The following is a 26428-nucleotide window of genomic DNA, read 5'->3' as shown; positions in this document are numbered from 1 at the left end:
GCAACTCCTCAATCTTTGCTGAATGTACACCAAGGCAGAGTTAAGGAGGTATTGTACGCCTGCAGTGGTAATGCCGCAAAGGACAATTTGCAGTTCAGCGGCTCTTTGTCTTTCAGGCAGTTGGGTTAGATGAATGAACAAGTGATCAATAACGCACATGCGTGCCTCCTTCACAGCAGAAGGCCTCCTTATTCCATGGGGTCCGCCACTACTTCTTCCCTGCCGCATCCAATGACATGATTGCCAGGAGTCCCTTCATTTTGTGGGAAAACGCCACGCCTATGATGCACTGCTTTCCGTAATTTACCAACCTCTGAAGCCTGAAAAGTAGATGCACGTGACGCAGGCTTGAAATGCAGCCAAATTTGCAACAGACCTGCAGATGAACTTAACTCACTGGTGTGCTGTTAAATCTCAGTTACCAGTTTAATGGTACCCACTACATAATAATTGCTCTTTTTACTATTGCTGATATGATAGCTCAGTGGGTTCAGTGCTAGCTGCTTCGATGTGTGTGTGATTTGCAGGTTTGCATATCGAAACCCAGCGAGGCCATCTCAGCCTTTCATCCTTCTGAGGTCGATAAATGAGTACCAACACAGGTACTATACAACAACATATTATCATTTGGCCTTGGACGTCTACTTGCATTCACAGTAATTTGGCAATGCACATCTATACCCACAGATATTAATGGTACATATGGTGATCCATTCTTGTATGAAATGTATATCACATTAGTGAAATCATAACCATATTTTTCGTAGTGTACTTAGGGGCAATGCTATTTGATGCCACTTCCTGTTTTTGTCAAGGGTGAAAGGTTGTGTTCATGCCACTCATGCTCGGAGCTGTGGACCCTGTCACAGAACTTTATGCAAATTTATGTTATTTTATGTGTTGTAATGTAACAGACACATGAACCCTCCATAAGTAGCATTTTCTGTAAAGCCATGAATTGATGCAATTCACGGATGATGGTTTGAGGGCCACTTTTTTTGAGGCGCGGGGCTGGCCACTTTTTTTGAGGCGAGGGGTGGGCCACTTTTTTTTGGTTGTCCGGGCCTATTTCTTGTCACAGTCCGGCCCGGGTGAGTGGTCCTTACAGTGAGCAGTGGGTGAGTGCTTTTTCATGTAAGATCACTTTGCTCACAAATGTGTGCGTACATGCGAGGAATTGGTTCTGGCAAGGGTGTAGAAGCCCTGGCTTTTTTTATTTGTTTTAATTATTACAAGGATGAGGATAATTCCATCTCAGAAAGGGTTAGCTGATAATCAGATTTCCCTTTCATAAACTCCATGCCAAAAAGCAAAGGGTACACCTGTGCTCTTCTGGCTCATACCCAGATCTGCAGCGCCTGCTCTCCAGTGGCATCTGCAGCGCCTGCTCTCCAGTGGCATCTGCAGCACCTTCTCTCCAGTGGCATCTGCAGTGCCTGCTCTCCAGTGGCACAGAGCAGGTTGACGGGTTACAGATGCTTTCTTAACAGCTGCAGTGACAGCCACAGTCTTTGCAGCACAGAGACTGCATCTAAGCCATGCACCCCTCTTCCAAACACTTCATAACTATCAGAATGCTATCCTGGTGGCACGTTAAACTAAACATAAGGCATGCCTGATTTTGAGGTATGTTGGCTAGCATCTTTCATATTTATCTAAGCCACAACAATTAGATCACGCATGTGTCAGCCCTGTGAGCCCACCTCAGCTGTGGAACGGATATGTGTATTCCCACAGCCAGCCTTAGTCCTTTGCTCTTTCCTCACTGTGAGGTAAAGTTTGAGAAAATCTAAAGTCCAGTAAATGCCTCACTTGAGTTAATTTAATAACCAAACCACAGGGGCAGGTTGCCAAACTGCCACAATGTGCGATAGCCACAAGCTTCTATTGTTGTCAGTGGAATGGACCTGTAATTCCATCATCTTCAGTTCTCAATGGTTATGGTAAAACCTCTCAGACATTATCCTTGGTTCTTTCCTCAAACTATCAACTGGTTACGCTTAATGTTCTGATGTTGTGCGTGTTATGGATTCGGTTTCCCTCAACAGTTGGATCTTGCTGACTCCTCATCATGTCATGAAGTTGGGTTCCCGCGAATAGGACGTCACTTTCCTGTGCGTAAACCTGTGGAATAATTCAGGGTGCACGAGGTGCAACTTTGTATTCTAAACATCCACTTGGACGCTAATCAAGACCTCTGCAATAGCACACAGAGACTACAAGCTTGACGCCAGTATTATTGTTCCTGCTTCTTGACCAACCAAGGAGCGGCAGTCACTCCCTAGTGAATAATGAAGTCAGGTTTCTTGGCAGGGTACATGGTTCAAATGAAACGGGCCCACAACACGCTTCAGCTGACACTCGTACAACACCATCACACCCAACCCTGAAGAATTTCCCCACCCACCGAGCTCCTTCAGAGTGAATCAGGAAACCAGAAAAAGGAATGGGGAAGAAAGTGATACATGGTTTTGAATAAGCAACGGGATATACAGAAAAAAACACCTGAATATATAACAAACGAACAATAGCATGTTTTGGAATAAAGATGTGTCTACGAAGAGTTATTTTTAAAATATGCTTTATATCTCAATACAAAATAAAAGGTGTTGGTAGAGGTTGCAGGTTAGTAATATTCAGAAGGACTCTGAGAGTGTGTATTACTAACTGTGTGCACTAGCTTAGTGTTCTCTCTGGTGCAGGTGCAGATTTCGATGTTGATACAAAATAAAAGGCCTTGCAGCAGAGTGCAGGTACCACAGCAGTGGATCCAGGCGACGCACAGCGTGTGTGATACAAGGGAGGCAGGGCACTGATTCTGATGTACTTCTTGGTTCTACTCTAGGTCCTGCGTTGTTACTGCACACCACACAGTCGCGCAGTTGTCCGGTGTCTCATGGCATTTGATCTCACATCTTCATTGTTGAGCTCAGCACGGTGACTAGGGGGTGCAACCAGGGCATAGGTTTTGAGTCACGCCTCTCAGCTGTACCTCTGTTCTCTGTTTTGGAGAGAACCGCTAGGCCTCAGGCTCTGTCGGGTGCTAGTTCTCTCTCCGTCTGCGACTTGCACCGCTCCATGCCAGGTCCATTCCTGGGGATAGCGCATCCTTGGGAGCTTTCACAGTCAAGGGAATGGAGAACTACGTATGCATCGCGCACTCGCGCTCTCTCTGATTGAAGGGGCGAAGAAAGAAAAAATTGATAAGAAGAACTTCCTCATAATTCCTCTTCAGACTGGTGTATTTGTGCTTAGGGTTATGCCCCCAGGTTCAGCAGACCTTCTGACTGAATAGGAAACCTGGGGGCTGGGTAATCACCTCAGCTCCCAATCTCAAGGTTGCATCCAGCCAATCACTGGGGAAGGGGAGGGCTAGCACATGCAGCTCTCGAGATCTTCTTCCTGCGAACCCTCTTGGGTGTGGATTTTCACTTTGAACCCCAGCCACCAGTCACGCACAAGTCATACATAATTCCAGCCACTGTAGTCGTGGCCCTCAATGGCAGACTGTAGACATGCGCACACATGCCACCATCTGTATCCCACTTATCCCTCATCGAAAACAACTTCTGGCATGGGATTTTCACAGGGGGTCCTTTTAGAGGCAACCTGGGTACAGCAGGCTGAACCCCTCAATTATTTGCAAACCCTGCCACCAACCAGTAGAGCCTAAACGTCCTCTTGTGACAGATGGACCACACTGCAAAGCAGAATGCCTTGGGATAGCTTCACCATGGGAGATAGTGGGCCTCATTACAGTTTTGCCGGTCCAGAAGAATTTCCAGTAATTCCAGCCCCAGCAATTTTTCTGGAACGGCAAAACACAAGGTGGGGGCACTGACTTACCCCAGGCCTTAGCTGCCAGTAAATCGGGCCCCCACCGGCAAAGAAATGCTGCAATAAAGGCACCGGGAGTCCTATGGGGGAAATTGGCACTGGCGTAACGGGTATTCACGCAGCCCCTCCGGTGCAGAGGTCCCATGTTGCCCATGCCCAGCGGGGGGACCAGTGGCAGTGGGGGGAGCTCAACAGGTCTTTCAAGGGGCCCCCACATTTGGTGTTACGCCACTGGAATATTGGGTAGCAGAAACGGTAGGGACAGTTTACTGGTATCCTGCCGGAACTACCGGCAGGATACCAGAAAACTTGTAATGAGCCCCAGTGACTCAGTGGTTCCAAAGAAGATTGATATTGATATTTTATTTCTATCGCACTCGTACACAAGTGTTTCAGAGCGTGACAAGGCCAGGGAGGGGAACAGGGGAGAACAAAACAACAATGTTACTAGGCCCAGTGACATTGAGAACGTGCAAGTGCATGGGAAAGGGCGAGGGCAAAAGTGCATGGAAAGGGGGAGAAGTGGAGAGTGCAAAGCAAAAGAGAAACAGATAAATAATAATAAATAAATAATAAAGGCAACAAACAGTGCTAGTGCATCCAGCAATTGGCAAGTTCTGGGTTTAAGGCAGCAGACAGGGTAGGTCTGATAAGTGCAGGAAGAAAAAAGCGGGGTGGCTCTATGAGTACAGATACAGACCCCAGTGCAAGGGGTGGCCCGGAGACAGTGCGGGAGGGTGGCAGGGTGAGCAGGTACCTGGGCCCACAGTACAGAGGGTGGCCATGTGCAGGGTGCCAAGAGAGAACAGATCAGCAGGGGTCAGGGGGAGTGAAGGCAGAAGCAAAGAGGAAGGTCTTGAGGTGCTTCCGGAACCGGAGATGGTTCTCCTCAAGTTGTAGTGTGGCAGGGAGGCTGTTCCAGAGGAAAGCCCCAGCCGAAGACAGAGATCTACCCCCAGCTCGTTTCTTTGAAAAACGACTGACCCTGAGGGAGTTAGAGGTGCAAAGAGCTTGAGAGAAAGTAGGTATTTGCGCAGGGATAGCTGAAGATATTTTGGACCCAGGGCCCAGAAAGCCTTGTGGACAATGGAGAGGGTTTTGAATTTAACCCTTGCATCCACTGGGAGCCAATGGAGAGATTTCAGAGCTCGAGAGCTACAATCCCAGGGCTTGAGGTCAAAGACAAGTCTCGCAGTCCTGTTCTGGATTAGTTACAGAGGGCGGAGAGTAGAGGCAGGTAGATTGAGAAAGAGGCTGTTACAATAGTCCAACCTAGAGAGAACCAGAGCTTGGGAGACCATGAGCTTCTGGGGGAAGGAGAGGAAAGGCATGTATTTATTATTTTTATATTTTACCTATAGTGTGCATCCCGCCCGTAGGCCTCAGTACACAGAGAAGGAGGAGCGGGGTCAGTAGGAAAAAGATGAGTCAAGCCGACAATCAGACAGGAAGAGAATGGACCTAGTCATTAGAATTAAAGAAGTAGGTTTTTAGTGCTTTCTTGAAGCTGGTGAGGCAGGGGATATTACAGATCTAAGGATGAAGGATGTCCCACAGCATAGGGGCATAGACATGAAAACAAGTGCCTCCAAAATGTTATAACTTGTGTCTAGGCACAGTGAGTTTGTTAGAGCCACAAGAGCGGAGGGTGCATCTGGTGGGGGGCTTTTGTAGTCGATTTGTTAGATAGCCTGGTACCTTGCCGGACATGCATTTGTGGGTAAGAGTAAGCATTTTTTGTGGAATTTGGTGGTGTACTGGCAGCCAGTGCAACGATCCCGATTGTCTTAACAGTTTATTGACATAGGCACTGGAAGTTTTTACTTGTGATACGTGTTGCTTCATAGTCAACTCAGAATCAAGAATATCTCCCAAGGATTTTACAGAAGAACTTACGTAGATAGTGCGATTTGAAATTGTGAAATGACTATATTTCGTGTCAAGCTTTTAAATCCGCTTGTTGGAACCGACAATCATTAATTCTGTTTTTTCATTATTCAAAGCTAAGGAGTTAATAATCATCCAGCCCTGTATCACGTTGTAGGTTTTATCAATGAGAGCTGAGTCCATGCCATATTCTCCTGAGAGCTCAAAGACGAACTGGGTATCATCAACGTAATTAGTGTATTTAACGTTAATGGTATCCAGCAAGTCGAAGAGGGGGCGTATAGACACATCAAGCAAGGTAGGCGAAAGACAAGCACCCTGTGGAACTCCACAAGAGAGAAGCTGCAGAGGGGCCTGGAAACCACCAATAGCAACTATGGACATTCTTGGACTGAGAAATGAAGCCATCCATAAATGGTAGGCTCGGAACAGTTTATGAGTTTCCCTAGTCTCTCAAGCAACAGAGAATGAGCAACCAAGTCAAATGCGACCAAGAGCTCTAACAACATAAGTAGTGCAATCCTGCCGTTGTCAACAATTTTGAGCTAAATTAGCTTGCAGGTCTAACATGTTGTCTCTGTACCATGCATGGAACGGAATCCGTCCTGACGGGTACTTAGTTGATAATGTTTCTCAATATAGCATTCGAGCTGCAAGTTTGCAACCTTCTCGAGAATTCTCAGTAAGAACTGAACATTTGTGATAGGTCTGTAATTACCAACAACCCCTGGGTCAAAAACAGGTTTCTTCAGTACCGGAGTAATCCAGACTTCCTGGAAACTCTCTGGAACAAATGAGTTAAGGAAGGATGAATTGACAATGCTGGTAAAGAAAGGTGCGAGGCAGTGAATGGAATCCTTAATGGTAGTTGCAGGGCATTCATTGCCGGCACATACTGTAGGTTTTAGCCCATTCACAATGCTAATAAGAGAGTCTTGAGTGAGTGGATTCAAACTGAACTCCGGAACTATGCTCGATGATGCCTTCAATGAGGAGCACGAACACAAGGCGACCTACCCAAAATTCATACACACGTTACTCTGGTTACTTGAGGGGGCTCTGTGTCTCTACAGAACTGGAGTGCTTTGAAGGGCCATCTCAGCCATTCATCATACAAGGAATTGGTTAATAATAATGCCTGTTATTAAATGAAATTATATTTTATTTATATCACGCTCATACAGAGGTGTTTCAGAGCGCGACCAGGCAAAGCAAGGGGAAACAGGGGAGAGCAAAAAAAAGCGATCTCACTAGCCCCAGTGACATTAAGAAATGCGCAAGTGCATGGGAAAGGGAAAAGGGGGAAAGTGCATGGAAGGGGGAGAAGTGGAAACTGCGGAACAGAGGAGAGAACAGAATAAATATCAATAAGTAAAATAAATAAATAGATAAAGGCGATAAACAGTGGTACTGCAGCCAGCAAGTGGCAAGTGCTAGGTTAGTCAGATAGGGTATATCTGATAAGAGCAGCGCTTAGAGGTGGAAGGAATCCAGCATGAACTGCTATTTCAGCACGTCATATCATTATGTGCTAATGGGAGCATTTCTTGATGGTCTGGGCAAAGGAGAGCCCGGCTCTCTGAAGAACTTTTGAATTGTTTCGAGCAACCATGAATTTGTCAGAAACATCCCTCAAAGGGACGTATTCGTGATGAAGAACACGTGTAGGTGAGGTGTATGACGGATGTATGAGATGTGTGGAGGCTCTGGTGGGAAAGTGTGCTCAGATAGGCGAAACGTGCCTCCCTTTATGGTCCTGTATTGCCGGGGAGAGTCAGAGCATGCTCCGCGGCCTGCTGCTGCCCCGTGCACAAGCGGGAGATAATCCCCTCTTCCAATGATCTGTCTGACTACATGCACTGCCACCGTCTGTAAAGCACTTCTCTACATGTATTGTAAAGGCTCTGGGAGGAGGAGGGGAGCGCTCGGCCCGGCCTGTATCGACTGCCCAGGTATACTCTATCACACTAAATGCTCACACATAATCAATTGCACACATCAGTAACTGCACACTGAGGCAAACGCGATTCTGCAATGTGGTTTGCACACAGAAGGGCCGCAACCAGCGTGTCTTATTAAAAGAGAAAGTTGAATGCAGGGATGTCATTTGGGGGTCGCCTGATGTACCCCTGACTAGGCCTGTGGCCACCCTTGCCACCTCTAAAAAAAATACTTTTATTTTTTTAAAGGATGCTCCTGTGCTGTGTCCAGTGCCATGTGGCTCTTTGTTTCTGGAGTGGCTGGCTTTCTTGTTCAGATCTCTTAAGAAACCAGGGGGTTACACAAGTGTCCCACATTTAGCAATGACCCTAAATAAGAAAGAATAGGAATAACAAATATTCTTTCTGGAACTCTATACAATAATCGCTAGACTCATTAAAGGTTTATTTTAAGCACACTTCATGGGGTGACTCACTGATTTAGGGCCTCATTACGACCCAGGCACTAATGGGTTAATGGCACCGCAAAAGGCTGCGGCGCCGTTAACCTATTAGCGCCTAATTATGAGGTCCCTTTGTGGGACCCGACCTTAACAGCTGGTTTTGCCAGCCGTTAAAGTAGGGTGCCGCAAAGGGACCTTGGTGCTAAGTACGGTGCCGCAATTTGCGGCACCGTACTTAGCGCCTTCCCCATTCCCATTTAGCCCTATGGGGCAAAAATGGGAATGGGGAAGGGCCCATGGTGAATGGGGAATTACCGCCCCGCCAACCTCGGAATGGGGCGGTAATTCCGCCATTCACCATGGCGGACCCCGGCATGGACCATGGTGCTAATAGCACCATGGTTTAGCGCCGGGGTCGTAATGAGGCCCTTAGTCTGATTTAGGCTGTTCGTAAACACCTCAAATTCACCATGCAGACAAAAACTCTATGGGCCTCATTACGAGTTTGGCGGCAGCCATGGAGCTCTTAGCTCCATGGCTGCCGCCAAACCGGGCTCCTTTACCAGGTTCCCTGAATGGGGAATTACCGGGCCATTCCGAGTTCCGAGGGCCCGGTAATTCCTCCCTCTGGGGACCCGGACCTTCCCCATTCCCATTGAGCCCGCATAGGGCTCAATGGGAATGGGAGCGGGAGCTAACAACGGGCCGATTATGACCGGCCCATTGTTAGCTGCCTCTTCCCCTCGCGGGACCCGGTAACGATGCCTGGTTTTACCAGGCGTCCTTCCGGGGTCCCGCGAGGGGACCACGTAATCAGGCGGAATGGTGTTAACGGGACCGCCACCATTAGCGGAGCCCGTTAACCCATTCCACCTGACTCGTAATGAGGCCCTATGTATTTTGCTTTTCGCAGGTTGCAGTTATAGCATTTTTTTTTCTTCTGCTGTTGTCTCTGTTATGATCATCACAAGACATTCCATCTCTGTGTTCTCGGTCACTTGACAAAATCCTTGTGCCTAACAGCTTGTGTACAGTGCAGAAATGTTTGACCACCGCACATAAAGTGGTCCTTGATTTCATTGTGCCACAATTAACTTTGTGTTGCAATGCGCCTATCTTTCCTATCTCCATGGCATGCCGTTCGGGATGTTTCTTTGCATGTATGAGGTGACGAGTGCCCAGAGTACGAGATGGCGTGTGAGTGCACTGCATTCCCTGCGCTACTCTAAATTCTTTAATACACAGTTATGAACCCTCCCAATGGTATGTATTTTGACAAACCGAAGCCCGAAAAGTAGATCCACGCAGACTTGACATGTGGCCAATTTGCACCAGACCTGCAGATGAACTGGCCTGCTGTTACATCTCAGTTATCAGTTTAATGGTATCCACTACAGAGTGTAATTTGCTTTCTGACTTTGAGAACCTTCAGACATGTAACTGCTCATTTTACTGTAGCTGGTAAGATAGCTATAGCCTGTAAAATAGCTCAGGGGTTGAGTGCTCACTGCTGCAACGTGTGTGTGATCTGCAGGTTGCAGGTTCGAATCCCAGCAAGGCCAACTCAGCCTTTCATCCTACTGATGTGTATAAATGAGGACCAACCCAGGTTGGGTGATATTGCATGTATATTTGTTCTATATACAGTTCTTAAGTGTTAAGTGCTGTATAATAACAAATCATTACCATTTTGCCTTGGACGTCTGCTTGCATTCACAGTAAATTAGTAATATGGGCCTATACACACTGATATTAATGATACATATGGTGATTCATTCTTCTATGAAATGTATATCACATTATAGTGATATTGTAACCATATTTATCGCAGTGTACTTAGGAACAATGCAATGTGATGCTACTTCCTGTTTTGTCAAGGGGTGAAAGGTTGTGTTCTATCACTTCCCGTGATGTCACTTCAGGGTGAGGTCAAATGACATCACTTCCTGTGATGCCATCAGAGGTCAAGGGCCCTGTGATGTCACTTCCGCTACCCCTGGCATTTTGGGGAAATGACGTCTGTCATTGAATGGTTAGGAAACAGCCATAATTCTGGAGAGAAGCTCTTGTCACTTGCCACCAGGCTTGAGGGGACCTTGTGGAGCCCCTTTGATGCAATCTGGGACAGACACTTGTACTATTCATGATTGAGTACCCTACAGGTCCATCAAAACCTTACATCCAGTGTAACCGCTGGTCACTCCAGTTTTGGCCGCACTCTGATGGCTGTGGCTTCTGGTTCTGTCCAATCTATGAAGCTAGTTATGATCCCACCTGACGTCTAGACTAGTTGGTGCTACCAAGCAGCTCTCTACTACTGCAACTGCCCCATTGGCGGGCACCTCCGCTTTTTGCCGTGACTCCTTTCAGATCCCGATGCGCCCAACAATAGCACCCATAAAGTAGTGAAAAGGATTGACTGGTGCCCCAGGTCAGTCTCTGTGGCCCCCAAAGGCACCAAAACAAGCCCCCTGCACGGCTCCTGCTCCACACTAGAGTTAGGGGTCTGCAACCTTTTGCTCTCCAGATGTTTTGGACCACAACCCGCACCCATCCTTGGCAGCATTGCCAATGGTGATGGATCATGGGGATTGTAGTCCAAAACATCTGGAGAGCCACAGGTTCCAGACCCCTGCACAAGGCACTTTGAGCCTGATCGTCAAAGATGGGCAGTCAGATTTCGGCCTGCTTCCTTGCACTGGGCGGGCACACAGAGCCTGCATCAGGTGTAAGGTTCTGGGTGGAAATCAGAGAGGCTTTTGGGTATCTCATTTGCTCCAGAACAACTCTTCGTGAACCAGGCCTTCAGTATATACTGTGTCCAGACTGCATGCCACTCTTGCAAGAGCATGCCTTGCATCGTGCCCGTTTGACCACCGCAGTTCGACCATATGCTGGGCCCAGGTGTCGCACACCAAAGAGAACCTCATTTTCCACTTATTGTTCCAACTAAACGCAGTGTCTGTAAAATGGGTTGCTGAATTCATTGCTCATACCTTTGTATTAGCTGGCAGGGGGCCATAGTCAAGGAGTTGGGGGTCGTTTTGTTGTTTACCCCTCACATTGTCTGTCCTCTCGGAGTGCATGTCCTTTGCTCTTCTACTTCCCATCCCCCATCCTCTTCCTGCTTATGGCGTTGCCTCTAGCATGCAGATCCCGCCTCAGCGCCCTAAGGTCCCGCTCCACTTCTATCCTATCTATGTAACATTTTATCTCTACCTCTCCGGCTTTATCAATTTCATCAGCTCCTACCTTTCCATTTACCAAATGTGTCCTATAGCCAAAGGATTAATCTTGATTGTGTATGTGTAGCTAAGCTATGAGCCTCATTACGAGGTAGGTGGTAAGGGATTACCGGCACCTGTAAGGACACCGGTGCCGGTAATCCCTTAACACCCTATTCCGAGGTTCCTTAGCGGGTCCCTTCCATAAAGCCCTATGGGGGCTCGAATGGGAATGGGGAATGGTTCCCGGAATGGGGGATTTACCGGGTCCTCCAAGGTTGGATTGACCCTGTAATTCCCTATTTCGGGAACCCGGACCCGGAATGTGGTAAGGGGGTAGCCAGCACCATGGCTACCTCCTACCTCGTAATGAGGCCCTATGTCTTGTAGACTATCTGATGCTCGTTGGAGCCTGGAATAGCGCCTCATAAAACTAAATAAATAATTGGAATTTGACTCATATGGCTTATTTTACTTGCCAACACTACAGAGCAGGCTTTGGCCTGCCGCTAGTCCTCGCGTGTTGGATGGTCCTGGAATTGCGTGCACCATCCAGAAGTCCCGCTCTGAAAACTGCCTCCAACACAGCCCTTCCCACCCTTTAGCTTGTGGTAATGAGTGGAGTCTCCAGGCTGTCCCCTTCCCTCGTCTGCCAATTCCCAGATCCTTGTTGCAGACAGGGTACATACAATGTATCGATGAGCGGGGGAGGGAGGGAGAAAGAGAGAGTTTGACTGTGGGTGGCAATGTGTAAAAGTCAACTGGGACCTGTCTGCTTGAGGTCAGTGGTAGGACTGCAGGGCGGACACTGCACTGTTATGTCTTTGTATGCCCTTGTCATGTGTAATGCTTTGTGAAAATGTTTATCCTTTGTTATGCCTGTTTATACCCTGTTTTAGTTTGCTATCATATATGTGGTTTCAGGATTGTCCGTGCCTCTCACCTATCTGCCCATCGTGGCCTCTAAATTCTCCCCTCACTAACACAAGTTCTATCTTCCAACACACAACATGCATACTAAGTCACCCACACATGGCAACTGGACACGCCTCCCAGAAGACATCAAACATCAGAACTCTACTCCTGACTTACGTACAGTGGTGGACCGGCCTACAGGGACTTCTGGAAATGTCCTGGTTTTTGTGGATACCCTGGTTTTTGGCACCTCTTGCCCTCCCTTCCAGTCACCCCGCCACCTTCCATCTGCCCTCATTCCCCACATCCACTTGAAGCAAAGAATGTTTTTTTAAAGCTTCCAGTATTTTCTTCCTCTTTTTTCAAACATATTTTATGTCAGAAGTTTTGTTATGTTTAATTTTAATCCCTACATAATGACAAATGTGCTTGAAAATCCACCAGTTGGAACCTATTCGTCTGAATTGTTATTGGGTGGAGAATGCCCCAAATCCTACTTAGATCGGTTAGGCTTGCTCGCTAAATTTGCTCACATGCAGTAATATGGGACCACTTTGAAAAACATTTACAGGGCCATTTTTGGTTCTCAGTCCACCCCTGCTTAAATACCACAGCCCCGACCAATGCAGCCCAGCACCACAGGCACACTCTCCGGACAGAAAACACCTAGAAAGTGACACGCACACAGGGCTCAGGGTATTTCCGGTCTGCACGCATCAACATAACAGCAAGGCTATCTTGCATTTTCCCTCTCTCCCCACTGATCAGACCGACCCCTTTGCTTTCAGATCGAGAGAGCACCTGGAGACCATGCACTGAAGTGCCTTGTCTATAAACCTGCAGCCACAGCCAGGGTGCTCGCACCACCCCTACCCACGTGTTGGCCCTTGCTTCCAATTGGCAGATCCATTTGCTTCGTTGTCTCAATCTCTTCACTCTGATTGGTCTCTTAGATCCAAAGATCTGCGCAGTTCCGATGACCCCCAATGGGCACTTGGACCCCAGCCTCCCACCACACCCACCTGTTCTCACCGGGCTCATGAACTCCTCCAAGACCTCGCTGCAGCGGGACCTGGTGGGCTCCGGATCCAGGAAGAGCAGCGTGATGTCCCTGGGCCGTGGTAACTATGACCCCAGGTCACAGGTGAGCATTTATGCCTCCATTTTACCTTTCATTTCCCTTTTGCTGTTTCTTGCACCGTATTATCAGTAGTTTCCTTTTTTCATTTCGGTTTCTTTTGTTTTGTTCTTTTAACCATGAATTGCCTGTCTTTTTTTCGAGCTTTGCTTCGTTATCTCACTTTGGCTTACTTAAGTTTTTTGTTGCACTTTTGTTTAATTTCGAATCATTGCTTTTTTGTTATGACCTCCTGTGTTGTATTTCCATTAGGGGGTGTAACAAATAGTAGATTTAAGTATTCGTCCGAATACCAAATAGTTGTACAAGTAAATTACGTTATGTAGACAAGTAAAACACTTTGTAAATGAAAAACACACTTTAAAATATGTATATCAATTCTTTGTTGCATGTCTTTTCTTTGTTGGTTACATAAAATGATGGTGTAAACCATGAAAGGAACACCTTATCAGACAAGCTCAATAGCAGCACAATTTGTATTTGTGTGCATTCATATGTGTCGCTTGTTGAGCCGGGCCCAAGTAACTAAGACTAGACCAAAAGTCTACTTGTACTCTGAAATGTTCCTTTAGGGCCTGCCAGTCTTCTTTAGCCTTCTAGCTCCAGCAAGGCACTGAAACACAGAAGGAGTGATTACATCAGTTAGCCCCTGCTGACTGCTGAAGGGCTACTTAATGCAAACATTTGGGATGCTAAAGACATGCCTGTGCTATTGAGTGGGGGTGAGGCATTTGAAAAATCTCTTTCAATAATAAATAGTATGTATCTTTCTTTATCTGGTGGGGCATGTTTCTGGTGTTTTGTGGCATAGTAAAAGACATCAGGTGAAAATATCCAGGGAATGCTGACTCCTCCATGGTTCTCGGCTGACCCTATAGGGAGGGGACAGTGCTGATTTTCAGACCTTTAATTGGCACGTGCCTGTTTATATGACTTATTTGTTTCACTTTTACATCCATTTTGTCCAAAGTTTCAAAATTCTAAACGTGTATCTCCTTGTCGTTTTTACACAAATATTCCTCTTTTTTCAACTCTCTAATGTTGGGAGAAATATTTATGCTGCCACAGACTGAGGCATTTTGGTTAAAGAACATAGTCACGTTCTTTAGTAACATCTCTCACTTTTACTCAATCTAAAGGGCCGCATTTTGGCAAAAGGAGAAAGTTGGAGCGCAGGAATTGTAACCTATGTTTCAATATTGCAAGCCCACTCCCCACTGGGTCATATTACTTGTTTTTGTCTGCTGCAGGCACATTACCTCCTGAGCTATTTTCTCATGCTTTGGAACACACTGGGTTCTCAACAAGGATGCAGAGCAGGGGTGGCTGAGCCTTCTACTCCTGTCAATTCGCTAAGTGGAGGGCCACCTTTTCTCTTGGAATATGTGAAAAAGCCTTCTCTGTTCACGTGGAGTGATTTTTTTCCTGTGGTTGTAATTGGCCAAGAAGCCATATGGACTTGGATAGGTTTAACTGATGAACCATAACAAAACCAAACACACAGCTCTGTAACGTTCCTCGGTCCACACCTTTTCCATTAAGGCTCACAGATAGCTCTAGCAATGCACTTGGCTCTTGGTCTGTGGCAGGCTCTGATGTTCCAGGACTGGGGTCCACATACCTGGGCCAGGCTAAGACATCAGCTCTGAAGCTTCAAAGTCTCTATTTTGTCGGCATTCATTTTGACTGTATGGCTATGCCACCAGGGAACCTGTTGCCAACAGGCAACTAGAGAGGGTGAGCCATCCCTGTAGAAGGGCTACGTTTCCACTGCCATAAAGTGTCCATGCATTGTGGTAGAAGTGAATGCCAAACTGATGAATCACATGGACCATGGAAGGAGGTAACAATCAAAGCATGGATATGTCAGAGGGCGAACCCTAAGGAACACCACAATTTACCTTATATAAAGATGACCTCAAAAAGAGGGATAGAAATGATATGTTTCTGTTTGGTAGAACCAGCTAATTTCTTGCAGGGCAAGCTGGCAAATGTCCAACTGATAAAGACATTTGAGAAAAACAGGTGTGGTCGATGTAGCTGAAGTCACCCGGGAGATCTTAATGAATCAGCACTCCACCACCGCTGATATCAGGCTTGCGGTAAGTCATACAGAATGGACAGCACCACCAACACAGTCCCAAGCATAGGGTTAAACATCACCTGGGTTGAGTCCAGGACATTGTACTGCTCTACAATGCTTTGCAGAGTTCGGCTCATTGTTCTTTGCAAAAAGCTGGTGGGGAAGGTACATAAGAAAAACAGGGATAGTTTCACTGCGACGCCGTAGGAGTATTTAAGGAAGTGCTGTCACAAGTGCCCTTGTAAGAAGTTCCCATTTGACCCCATGGATCCGGGAAGAGCACCATGAATACTGAGCTTGGAACAAGGTGCAGCGGAGAGTCCTAGCATTTAGTCAGCTGAGTTGGGGAGTTGAGTTCTGCCACAGATATTAAAGTCAAGCATTTTAGGATAACTCTTCATAGAGACATCTCCGATAGTATGCGAGCATAAAGCAGGTCCCGATGAAGTCACAATGAGCCTGTCATGGCACTATCTTGGGTGCAGCAGCCACATCGTTCATACATTGATGGAGGATTTGGGGTCCGCTGCATTGGGATGGCAATGGTCTTATTTGGCTTCTCTAGTGTGATGGTCCTCTGCTTGCGAAGCTTGTGGATGCCTCAGTATGTCCGATCTGCTGGATCCTAGCTGTGCCCCCAAACCATCTCAACACTATTTTTTGGTTTTGGTTCACGCCTAAATATATGTAAACTACCCCCCGGTGAGTACCTTTCTGAGACTTTGCTGGCTTTCGTAGCAAAGTATTTATTCTGGATTGACACAAGCCAAAAGGTGTAATGATGCTCAGAGGGTACAGTAAGTGGTCATTAAGGGTGAGAGAATATTAACAGGTTTGAAGTTTCTATGTTTTTCCAAGAATACCTTCAAGCTGAATGTATCACAGCAGGTTGATGGGAAGAGCTGGTGCAGTAAATTGCAAAGAACCTGTAGCACCTTGTGGTCAGGCTACACTATAGGGACCGGTGTGGTCACTAGTAACTCATCATCCTTTCCACTGAAGATCCAGGCAAACGCGTGGCCTCTTTCAGTGAAGGGCATTCCTTCACTATTTGCTAGCAGCCCCTTGGTGGTTAAAAGGCCGCACAGTTCTCAGTACTAGTAAAGTAAAAAAATGAGGTACATCAAGAGAGTTTTGTTTTGGTATTGGAAAAGCAGAAGGGACTACATTGCCTGATTGAGGTGTATCTGAAGTGATGTTCTTGTGGCCTCCACTAATAGAATAGCACTGAGTGCCGGAAGATGGAGACCGGGGAACATCCACAGAGCTGTGTGTTTGTGGGGGGCACAAGTACTAGAGCAGCAGACGGTGTCGCAGATCAGGGCAGAGGTTCATTTGTAGGACTTGAGTGTCTGTTGCGGTATCCGTATTGCAGGGATCCTACAAGTCACCATTGAAAAGCATTGGCAAATTTGTTTGCAGGGTGCTGTGCTAAATTAGCAGAGGGTATATCTGGCCAGGATAATGGTGTATCTTCTGAGCTGTATGGTGACCGATGTACTGAAGTAACAGGGGATCTGTAGGTAAGGACTGAGGTGCACAGGCACAGCTGTGTGTGGATATCCGTTCAGGAATAGCAGAGTGCTCCCAGTTACACTCAGTGTATTGACATTGCCATGTGGGGGTTTCAGTATGAAGATATGGTGATTCTGCAAGTCACTATTAAGGTACTTCTGTAGGATACCTGTGGATTTTAATGGGTTATTGCAGGTCAGGATTTGTATGCATCATTATTAACCTATCTTTCTTTCACAGGTTGCTTCTCGAACCTCTCACTTTGGTGCCTGGGGTCGCAACGGAACCTGGAGTAGCCGACGATCAAGTTGGAATAGTCTAGGGCGACACCCCAGTCTAAAGCCCCGGCCACCATCGGCCGAGCATGAATCCCTGCTGTCTGGAGAACGCCGGCGGCTGGCAGAGGAGGAAGAACAACTGATGCGAGACGGTGGGCGCCTTCGTAGGGCTTGCAGCGTCATGCACCAGAGGGCCCAGTCTCTGGACACCAAAGGGTCTTCTGATGCGACTGACACTCCACCCACCCGGGCAGGTCACCGAGCAACATCTAAGGGTGGCGGATCTTCTGGTGACCACCACGACTGCAATGGGAAGACACCTAACATCGCCAAAGATGTCTTTCCAAAGATGAACAGTAGGAAAGACAAAGGAGAGGAAGAGGAGGAAATGGACTATGTGAGTATTGGAGAGAGGTAGGCCTTCTCTAGAGGGATTTGCAGTGGCCAAAGACTGCTTTGGGGCCCCGATGAAGGGTAACACTAATATGCAACTTGCCATGAGTTGCAAAAAATATCTTGCGCCCTTTAATACAATGCGCTCTAAAGCTTTTTCAAATAATTGATAACATCAACTAATGTCTTAAGTGCCACAGAAAGCTACTGCGGAAGGAATGAATGGGCCCTAATGATGCCTAAGAATTAACAAGATTAAAAGGTTTAACCCTAACTCTTTCTACCCATTGTATGTCTCTCAGGTAGGATCAGCGCCTCTTTTGGTTCCTGTGTGGCATTTTGCTCTTCTAACATGTATTCACTGAATAAAAGGTCTCTGGTCATTTCTCTCGGACATGCCCCTTACTTCAAGTCTCCTATATTGAAGCCGTTCTTTCATTCCAACCAGCCAGAGCTGATGGGACCAGGCCCATGTCATGTACTCATCAGAACTTGAAGGATAACCTGGACAGCCATTCTGGTAGATATTCATGAAGACAGGTGCTAGCCCAGAACATTGCTCGATATTGAGGTGTATAGCTTAGGTGATGAGGAATCAGGTAGTTGGGTTCGAATGAGGGAGTTGCCACGCAGGGCAGTGTGGAAGTTAATGATGAGCCCCCACGGAAACTCAGGGCATCTGGCGGGGTTACACTATGCACCCCCTTTTCATAAGACAAGTAACTTTGCTTGACTTACATTGAGAGAGTACATGTTTGTTGGCGGTGCGCTCAGTTTCCGGGGACAGCCATGGCTATGTCCAGGGGAAATTCCTACCAGCCACCCCTCTACAAATGAAGGTGTCACTGGAAGCCAGACATTGCTTCTACAAATTATTGCTAGAAATCCAGATAGGGTCATATATGATCACGGTTGTGGCCTGCCAGTTGCAGAATCGAACCCGATCAGCTATGGAGATGGTTTGTCACTGTCTGACTTTCCCGATGGAGTCCACATCCCTGTGCCACCGACAATCCCTGCAAGAGAAAGGCCACAACGCTTCAATGATGAAGCATGGCCACGGTTGCCAAGAATCATGTATGTTTCAATGTAAGCACAGTGCACACATTCAACTCCCCACCTCAGACAAGGTTCTCCATAGGCTCTGGGAGGCTTTCCACCATTAACCATAAGAAGTCTTGTGATCGAGCCCTGGTGAGAACTACATGCTGATTAAACAGTTGCAGAGGAGGCTATGGATACATCTGAAGCAGGACCTTTGGGACTTTCACTACAACTTCTTCAAGGATGAAATCATGGGTGTGGGGCACATCTCCTCTTCAGAAGAGACAAGTGATTACCACCCCGCAATTGTCAGAATCAGAGTATGCCTGCCACTTAGTTGACAAAGATAATGCGCAGTTGCATTAGACTTGGCTGCTGAAGACCTTTCACCTCTCATCGATGCAGAGATTAACTCAGGTTAAGCGAGAAGTGGACAGCCATGATGTGATGCCCTCTACTCTCTTGTGGCAAGAAAGCAACTGTGAACGTAGGAACTGACGCCCGATCAAAGAAAGAGATTCAATGCTGGTTCCTGGTGCACCACTATCATTGCCATAATCTCCAAGAACATCTACTGGCACATCCGGACACCCGTCTTTGCCCATAGAGCCCTAGAGTCCCCATTAATGGTGGATGGGAGATGCAGGCAGAATCCCATGACAACAAGCCCTTCAGAGTGGTGTCCTGCCCAACTGTCTTCACCAAAGAGCTGACGTCTTATCACCGACCACCAGCTCAGTGACCCAAAAATACAGACCACGAAAAGACAGTCTATTGGCAGAGGCTCCAGATATCAAGACTACTACATGAAGCCTGACCTGATTGTAGCATATCATCGCTGTGATTCTTTGAGGGGTACTGAAATATAGTTCTCTTTGGATATCATTATTTTTACTTTGTATATAATCTTAGTCCGATTAGTTGTGTGAACAAAGAGCTATTTTCTTATAAAACATAAATTCAGCAGTCTGGACATTGGTCTCTAGTATCTTTGATAATATTCATGGTAACCCACATCTGATGCCGCCCAACTCCCCTTCTTTAAGGTAAACCCCTAAGCACCAGTCATTTCAAAACCAAAGCAGGGAGTTTGCCCCAACGTCTAGAGAAAAAATCTTATAAAAGGTGGTTTTAAAGAAGAGTTTAGATTATTCCAACAAATGAAACCAAACTATGAAGACATATTGTCAATTCCAATGTTTTGACCATCTAGTCCAAGGGTCCATGACTTTTGGCTCTCCAAATAGTTCGGACCACAACCCCCAAAACCCTAGCTAGCAAATTGAATGGCGAGGAATCATGGTAGCCATAGTGAAAAACATCGAAACACCTCCAGAATGCAGATCACTAAGATGACACATGTTTAGGTTCTTCAGTAGGACTGGCATGCTGTACTAACATACAATGAGCTCTGCGCAGATCGCCAAGAAGGGAGTGATTTCAGGATTGGCAGTTGGCTCAAAAGTGTCATAATGTCAAACTTTGACCTATATACCCTGGCCGTGATGAACTCATTGAAGTCTACTTTCTCTCCCTCTCTCACCAGAGTTTGTGTTTCCGAATCCGAAAGATGATCGAGGTCTATCGTCCGGATTGGTGCGAGGTGCGAGAAGATTGGTCCATCTTCCTTTTCTCACCCCAGAACAAGTACGTCCAGGTTGTGTATGGTTGTGTATGGGAGAGGAACGGCCCTCCAGATTCATGTTCCCTGTACCGATGCTCCTGTATTGCAGTTCTCTGACCTGCACTATTCTTGGTCATGTCCACACGTAGACGGAAGCAGCTGACCAAGTAATAAGTCACAGCTCCTGCCCACCACTCCTATCTGACACCTGCTGCTCACATTGCTCTGTCTGACCTATGATGTGTCCACTAATTTCGGTCTAGTGATGATTTGTGGAGGTAAACTGGAGGATTTACCTCCAGAAACAAGCTGGAGGTGAGTCTGCCACTTTTCCTATGAAAATGGGTGGATTCACTTGGCAGTAAATCCACCAAAAAATATAATTGAGCAGTGCAGGAAAAGTGCATCCCCACCCCTGCTCACTATACTATACAGTATATTTCAACTGACAAAAAAAAAGGAAAGGACCATGCGGCGCTGGTTCCCGATCACATAAGTGAAAGGGAACAGGCGTTGCAGGGACCAGCGAGTCGGAGGCAAGGTAAGTAGGGAGATGGGGGTGTGGCGGAGGTGTGTTGGGCGTGTGGGCAGGGGTTTGGCCAAGTCACAAAGGTTCAGGGGAGAAAAGACCAAAGGTTATTTCGAAAAAATAATCTTCTGTCTTTTCTCCCTCAAACATGTGTCACTCGTTCTTTCAACCCCAAACCCAGACAAACACTGTTCCTTCACTTTCAGAATTGCTCATTAATGACCTCCCTCATAAATGTTTACTCTGCGTAGTCCACCCCACGTTCCAAGGATCACCCCATGTCCTTATATCTTTGCAGCTCGGCCGTTACCCCTAAATGTCCATCACGTCTCCTCTTTTAATGGTCTCCCTCTTGTGTCTCAGGTTCCGCATGATGTGCCAGACGATTATCGCTCACCGACTCTTTGACTATGTGGTCCTGGCCTTCATCTTCCTCAACTGCATCACCATCGCCCTGGAGAGGCCCCAAATTGAGCAGAGGAGCACGGTAGGGCAGGAGGGGGGACTTCAGAGAACATCTGTACAGTAGTTTCTGGGGAAATCGTTGCATGAAGTGGACAGGGGAGGGAGACTTTTGAAACTCAAGCACTGAGTGGACTGAATCATTGTTTTTAAGCCTTACAATGGCAGATTAATCAATAATGCGCCAAATGTCCTGTTTTGAGTTCCTGATTTCCACTGTACAAATGGTTGGTGTTACATTTTAGTATTTTACTCGGCTGTTGATGCATATGCTCGATTAGGAGAGAAGAATGCCTTTCAGGCATATCTCTTTGTGGATAGTCTCTCTAGCAGCCACATATTCTTTGGAGGAGCCATGATTATCTGGATAGTCTCTCTAGCAGCCACAGATACTTTGGAGGAGATATGATTCTGTTGACACTCTGCTTCTCCTTCTTCTTCAGGAGAGGGTGTTCCTAAGTGTCTCCAACTACATCTTCACTGCCATCTTTGTGGCAGAGATGACCCTGAAGGTAAGAGGCTTCAAAGGCCTTCCACTGATCATTGTCCTCCATTTTTTACCACCTTATCTCTATCCCCCATCCCATTTCCAGGCCTGCATGCAGAAGTTCCCCTTTCACACGAGTCTAAAATCCTTCAGTGAGATTATGTATTATGTTCCTAGGAAAACAACAACACAAAAAAAAGGGAAGGGTGGAATCATAACCACTGGCATTGACTTTGGCAACCCTTCAAATCATTAGCCACATGCAGATCAGATTTGGCCCTGCCACCAAAGGGAGAAGTCCATATTGAACTGCTGGCCCATGTCTCCTCAACACAGGAACATAAACAACCACTAACAGGTTTTGACCTTGTTGGGCCTTCCCATTGAGTTGCAACTTTGGCTCATAGGCTACAACAACCAAGGTACACATGTCTGGTCAGACCCTCTCTCTTAGAGAGGCAGATTAAAATGAAAATGTGATGGATGTAAGATTTTGAATTAATCATAAACACTGGTATTGTTGTAGGCAAGCTCCAAAACCAGTGTTTATTATCCCGCCAATGCCATTACAAAAATGGACCAGCCACATGCAAACTCATCTTGGTACAACATGCCAGTGTGAATAGTCTATCCCACATTGCTAACAGCCTAACAGGACATGAAATGGCCCGTTCCACATGTTTTGCAAACTAGGCAGTACAACACTTTTACTGCTTGCAAATCATGTTTCTTTTTTACAACAAAGTGTACACATTTTAATCCCCACAAAACCTGCTGGCTACAGTTCTCTCATCTACTGGCACTTCTAAGGTTGTGTGATGTGCTGATGATGTTTGAGGATGATGTTATGCCAGCGTCCCTGCAGAGTTAACACCCCAGAAGTTCCTGTATTTTGTATTGATCTGTAAAAAGGAGAAGCTCTGAAATGAATGGCAGCTGCGGATGTGATGGATGGCACTACTGGAAAAGGTTGCAATGCCAGATCCAAATCTCTTCAAATAATCAGGAATTTGTAATGTATCGAAATGGGCTTGTGTTTGTACTAGTTCAGATTTACATTCAGAATTTCTCCACACGTTATAATATTGATATGCCCCTAAATATCTGAAATGGCCATGAATTAACCCACTAGTGTGTTAACTAGACACCAGACTGTGCTGTGTTGAAAGGTGAGGTTTGAGGCTCTCATTAAAGGTGGGAAGATTGTTTTCTTTGAGGTCCCACAGATGTTTTGAAGGTTCTTTTCTCTTCAAGATTTCTCCTGAACGAGTTGAGGTTTTGTCTTCATCCAATTTCCTCTTGATATTGGGGTGACACTATTTTCTTCAAGGTCCCCTCTAAATGAGTGGGTGCCCTTTTCTCCCCCAAGGTTCCTCCCAAAGGTGAAAGGAGTGGGGGGAGTCTGTTTCCCTTGTCATAGCCACCCACAAGGGGTGGGCGTTTTTATCTCTCTGAGGTGCTGCTGAAGTTGTGGACGTTCTGTTCCCTTTGAGCTCCCTCCTGACTGCTGCGAGTATTGTGAAGGCATCATGAAGCAAGACACAGACGACAGACTTAAAGTTCAAACAAATGTTATTTATTAACTTAAATGTCAGGATGGTTGAAGGCCTAACTTGCCCTATGATAAGGTGGGATTCCCTTACCTGAATGAAACTAAGGACAATCTGAGTCAAAGCGTTCAACTTAATAGTCTGTGTCCAAATCCTGTTCTTGTCCTCTCAACTAGAAAAAACAAATGTGTAGGGATGTCAAAGGCAAAAGAAGCAGTGTTTAACTCAAAGACCTGAGCTTCTTCCAGCTCACAGCTTACTTTCAGCTCCCCTTCCCCAAGAATAAGAAAGTTCCATAGAGTCTTGAAGTTTACTTTTCTCCAATTCAAACCAATATAGTTCAAAATCACCCCTTGGGTTCCCTTCCCCAAGTTTCAAACAACAAACTCCAAACAAGGGGGTCTTGAGAGACCGATCCTAAGACAACACATATAAACCTGCCAAGTCTTAGGATTCCCTTCCCAAGACTGCAATTTCTCACACACGTTCCTTGTTCCTCTGCACCAAGTTACCTCTATTGATTCCCTGTATTGGTTTCTGGACTTAGGGTGTGCTCTTGGGCTCTATTGGTTTCTCCTTTGCCGCTTTGTGGCTCTGCCACCATGTGTCACACACGCCTTTTCAAATGGTAGCCCTGTCACACTGTATTCACTCATTAAGGTTTGCTGTTTGGGCTTTCTTCATTGTGCAGCAATCATTCAATATTATTCAATGGCAGTTCAGGGTTTAATGCAGTCTTATGTTGCCTAGTTATATTCAGCTTCAAGATTTGGGTTCACTCGTTGTGCAACATACATTCAGTATGCAACGTTTTACTGGTTGGCTACAATGTTAATTTTTCCCTTATAGTATGGTATTCAATATGCATTCACTTCTGAGTTCATTCGTTGTGCAACGTGTATTCAGCGTGCAGTGTTTTACTAATTTGCTTCAAGGTATTCAATATGTATTGGTTCTCAGTACTTTAATTCCTTGGTTGAAGACTTCCGAAAACATTCTGTTTTAAGGTCCGCGACCACTTCAACAACACGTTAATTAGTTCAGAAGAAAGTATTCATACTGTTCGGAGACTTTTGAAAACGTGCTTGTTCCTTTAACAAGCCATGCAACCACTTAGCTATATTGTACAAGTCTCTGGTCTCATTGACAATAGCAATTCACTTCATGAGGCTTGCGGTTAAAGTTACACCGGGTTTCTTGAGCGGGGTAACTCACTGGCTTACTTTGAATTCCTTTTCCATATTGCGCTGGCCACAAACTTGGTGGCTTACTTCCAGAAGGTCTTTCTCCACCCCTCAGAAACTCTTGTGCTCTTGTCACGCCATGGGAGAACGAGCAGTGTTTTGGATGGAATAAAGGACAACACCCCATCTGGTCTCCTTCCTTCGCCTCACCTCTGTGCCATGGAGCTCCTGCTCCCACTTCACACTGGCCCAGACCGTCAGCTGCTTCTGTCCTCAGTGTGCTTCTACAGCTGCAGAACAGCTGACTATGCCTCCCATCAGCATCTCAGCTCTCTTCTCTCACCTCCCTGTTCACACCCCTTTTAAACACCTGAGTTGTGTAAAGGGTTTTCAGGTGTGAGTCTTTCCTCTTGATTGCCTGACTATAGTTAGGCTTATTTGTCAGTCATGCCTGGTCTTTGCACTGGTTCTCTTCTGAGGCCCTCTTCCTCATCTCAGTAGCAAAGTACCAAAGTGGTGTAATTGCATTTTAGTGTGCATAACTCCTAGTCACCTCTTCCTCGTCCCAGTACTGTCAAATGTCATGTTTGGAAAAATGAAGGGCACTGGCTTATAACAGCCCATAAAGGTTGGGGGAGGGTAAGGCTTGTCATCAATGGAAAAGGGGGGGTATCATATCTCACCCAAGGATTCCCCACTCCCAATCCTCAAGAGCCGCCACTCAGGTGATCCTCCCTCACTTCTCCACCCTCAGGGTCAGGATCCAAGAGCGATGGCCTTTCCCTGGCCACCTGAGAAGTGGATCCCTGGGGAATAGGAGTGGGAATACCCTCAGGTTTCCCACACTATGCATTCACTTTGAGGTGCCTCAGAAACTTGTCAAGATTGTGTTATCTATGAGATTGCTACTAATGGAAAGTAGGGACTGTTCTCTTTCAATTCTGTGTTCCTCATGAGAACGCTTTAGCAAACCAACTAAAACTATGGAGGGTCCAGAATCTTCCCTTCCTGGGTTTATTCCTGAAGGTGTGGAGGTTCTTGGTACAGCCACCAACGTGACAAGTCTATCGCAAAGTGATAACAGGCTAACAGGATATTAAATGGCCCAATACCAGGTCTCTTGTATTAATTTGTTTCAAACTGGACAGTACAGCACGTTTGTCGCTTGCAAATCCTGTTATAATCCAAGCCTTCAAGCACATGGGGAGGAAGGTGTTGGGAAGAATCAGGGACCACCGACGGAGAGAATTAACCTATCAATTTCTCAGCCACCGGCAATTGGCATGTCTCGGGAGGATAACTCAGGGGCAACGTGCTCGCCTTGGAAGCAAGACGACACAGAGCACCACAGGTTCGATCCCCGGGTCCGTGCTTAGAAACCTCTGGGTATTGAGGGCGTTATAAATATCATATCAAAGAGTGAAAAAGGGCTTTCTCCTCCAGAAGGTAACCACCAGAATCACAGCAGCAGCCTCCCTTCCAAAGATTCCCAGAATGCTGCACAGCAAGGAAATGGGAAGAAATGCATGAAGTTCGAGAGCTGGTGGTACATCGGAGAGGGAGTCCTTGTCTCATTCCATTGTGTCCTGGGACCATGAGCAATATCATGGAACAGAATATCCAACCTGGAGATACAAGTCGAACTGGTAGATGTTGTACCTCCGGCAAGTCAATGTAAAGTTCTATCTTCAGAGAGAAGTCCTTGGACGAGAGTAAGATAGTTCTCAGAGCGTCTGCCTCTGTGATGAAATTACTGCTGCTAGGCGGCAGTACTGGAATGAGCAGTGGATATAGCGCCTACTTAGCCCCAAAGCACTACTAAACCAGCAGTGATCTACATCATAAAGGTAATACAGGCACTGCCCGACAGGCATACCTCCATTGCATCTTTTGGT

The 26428-nt window shown here is 46.4% G+C and overlaps 1 protein-coding gene across 3 annotated transcripts in view; it reads left to right on the top strand.

The window, feature by feature from the left end:
* CACNA1I (calcium voltage-gated channel subunit alpha1 I) overlaps positions 1-26428 on the top strand; it is a 1993092-nt gene that overhangs the window by 1719060 nt on the left and 247604 nt on the right. For all 3 annotated transcript variants that reach the window (XM_069652938.1, XM_069652937.1, XM_069652936.1), the window contains exons 16-20: positions 13200-13390; positions 17223-17657; positions 20244-20344; positions 21214-21337; positions 21756-21824. In XM_069652938.1, the coding sequence (XP_069509039.1) occupies positions 13200-13390; positions 17223-17657; positions 20244-20344; positions 21214-21337; positions 21756-21824 (920 nt within the window). The remainder of the gene's footprint in view (positions 1-13199; positions 13391-17222; positions 17658-20243; positions 20345-21213; positions 21338-21755; positions 21825-26428) is intronic.

This window comes from Ambystoma mexicanum, chromosome 3q (assembly GCF_040938575.1).
Source record: "Ambystoma mexicanum isolate Mex_15411 chromosome 3q, UKY_AmexF1_1, whole genome shotgun sequence".
Taxonomy (NCBI): domain Eukaryota; kingdom Metazoa; phylum Chordata; class Amphibia; order Caudata; family Ambystomatidae; genus Ambystoma; species Ambystoma mexicanum.
The sequence above is the reverse complement of the archived record's forward strand: the minus strand, read 5'-3'. Positions and strand labels throughout refer to the sequence as shown.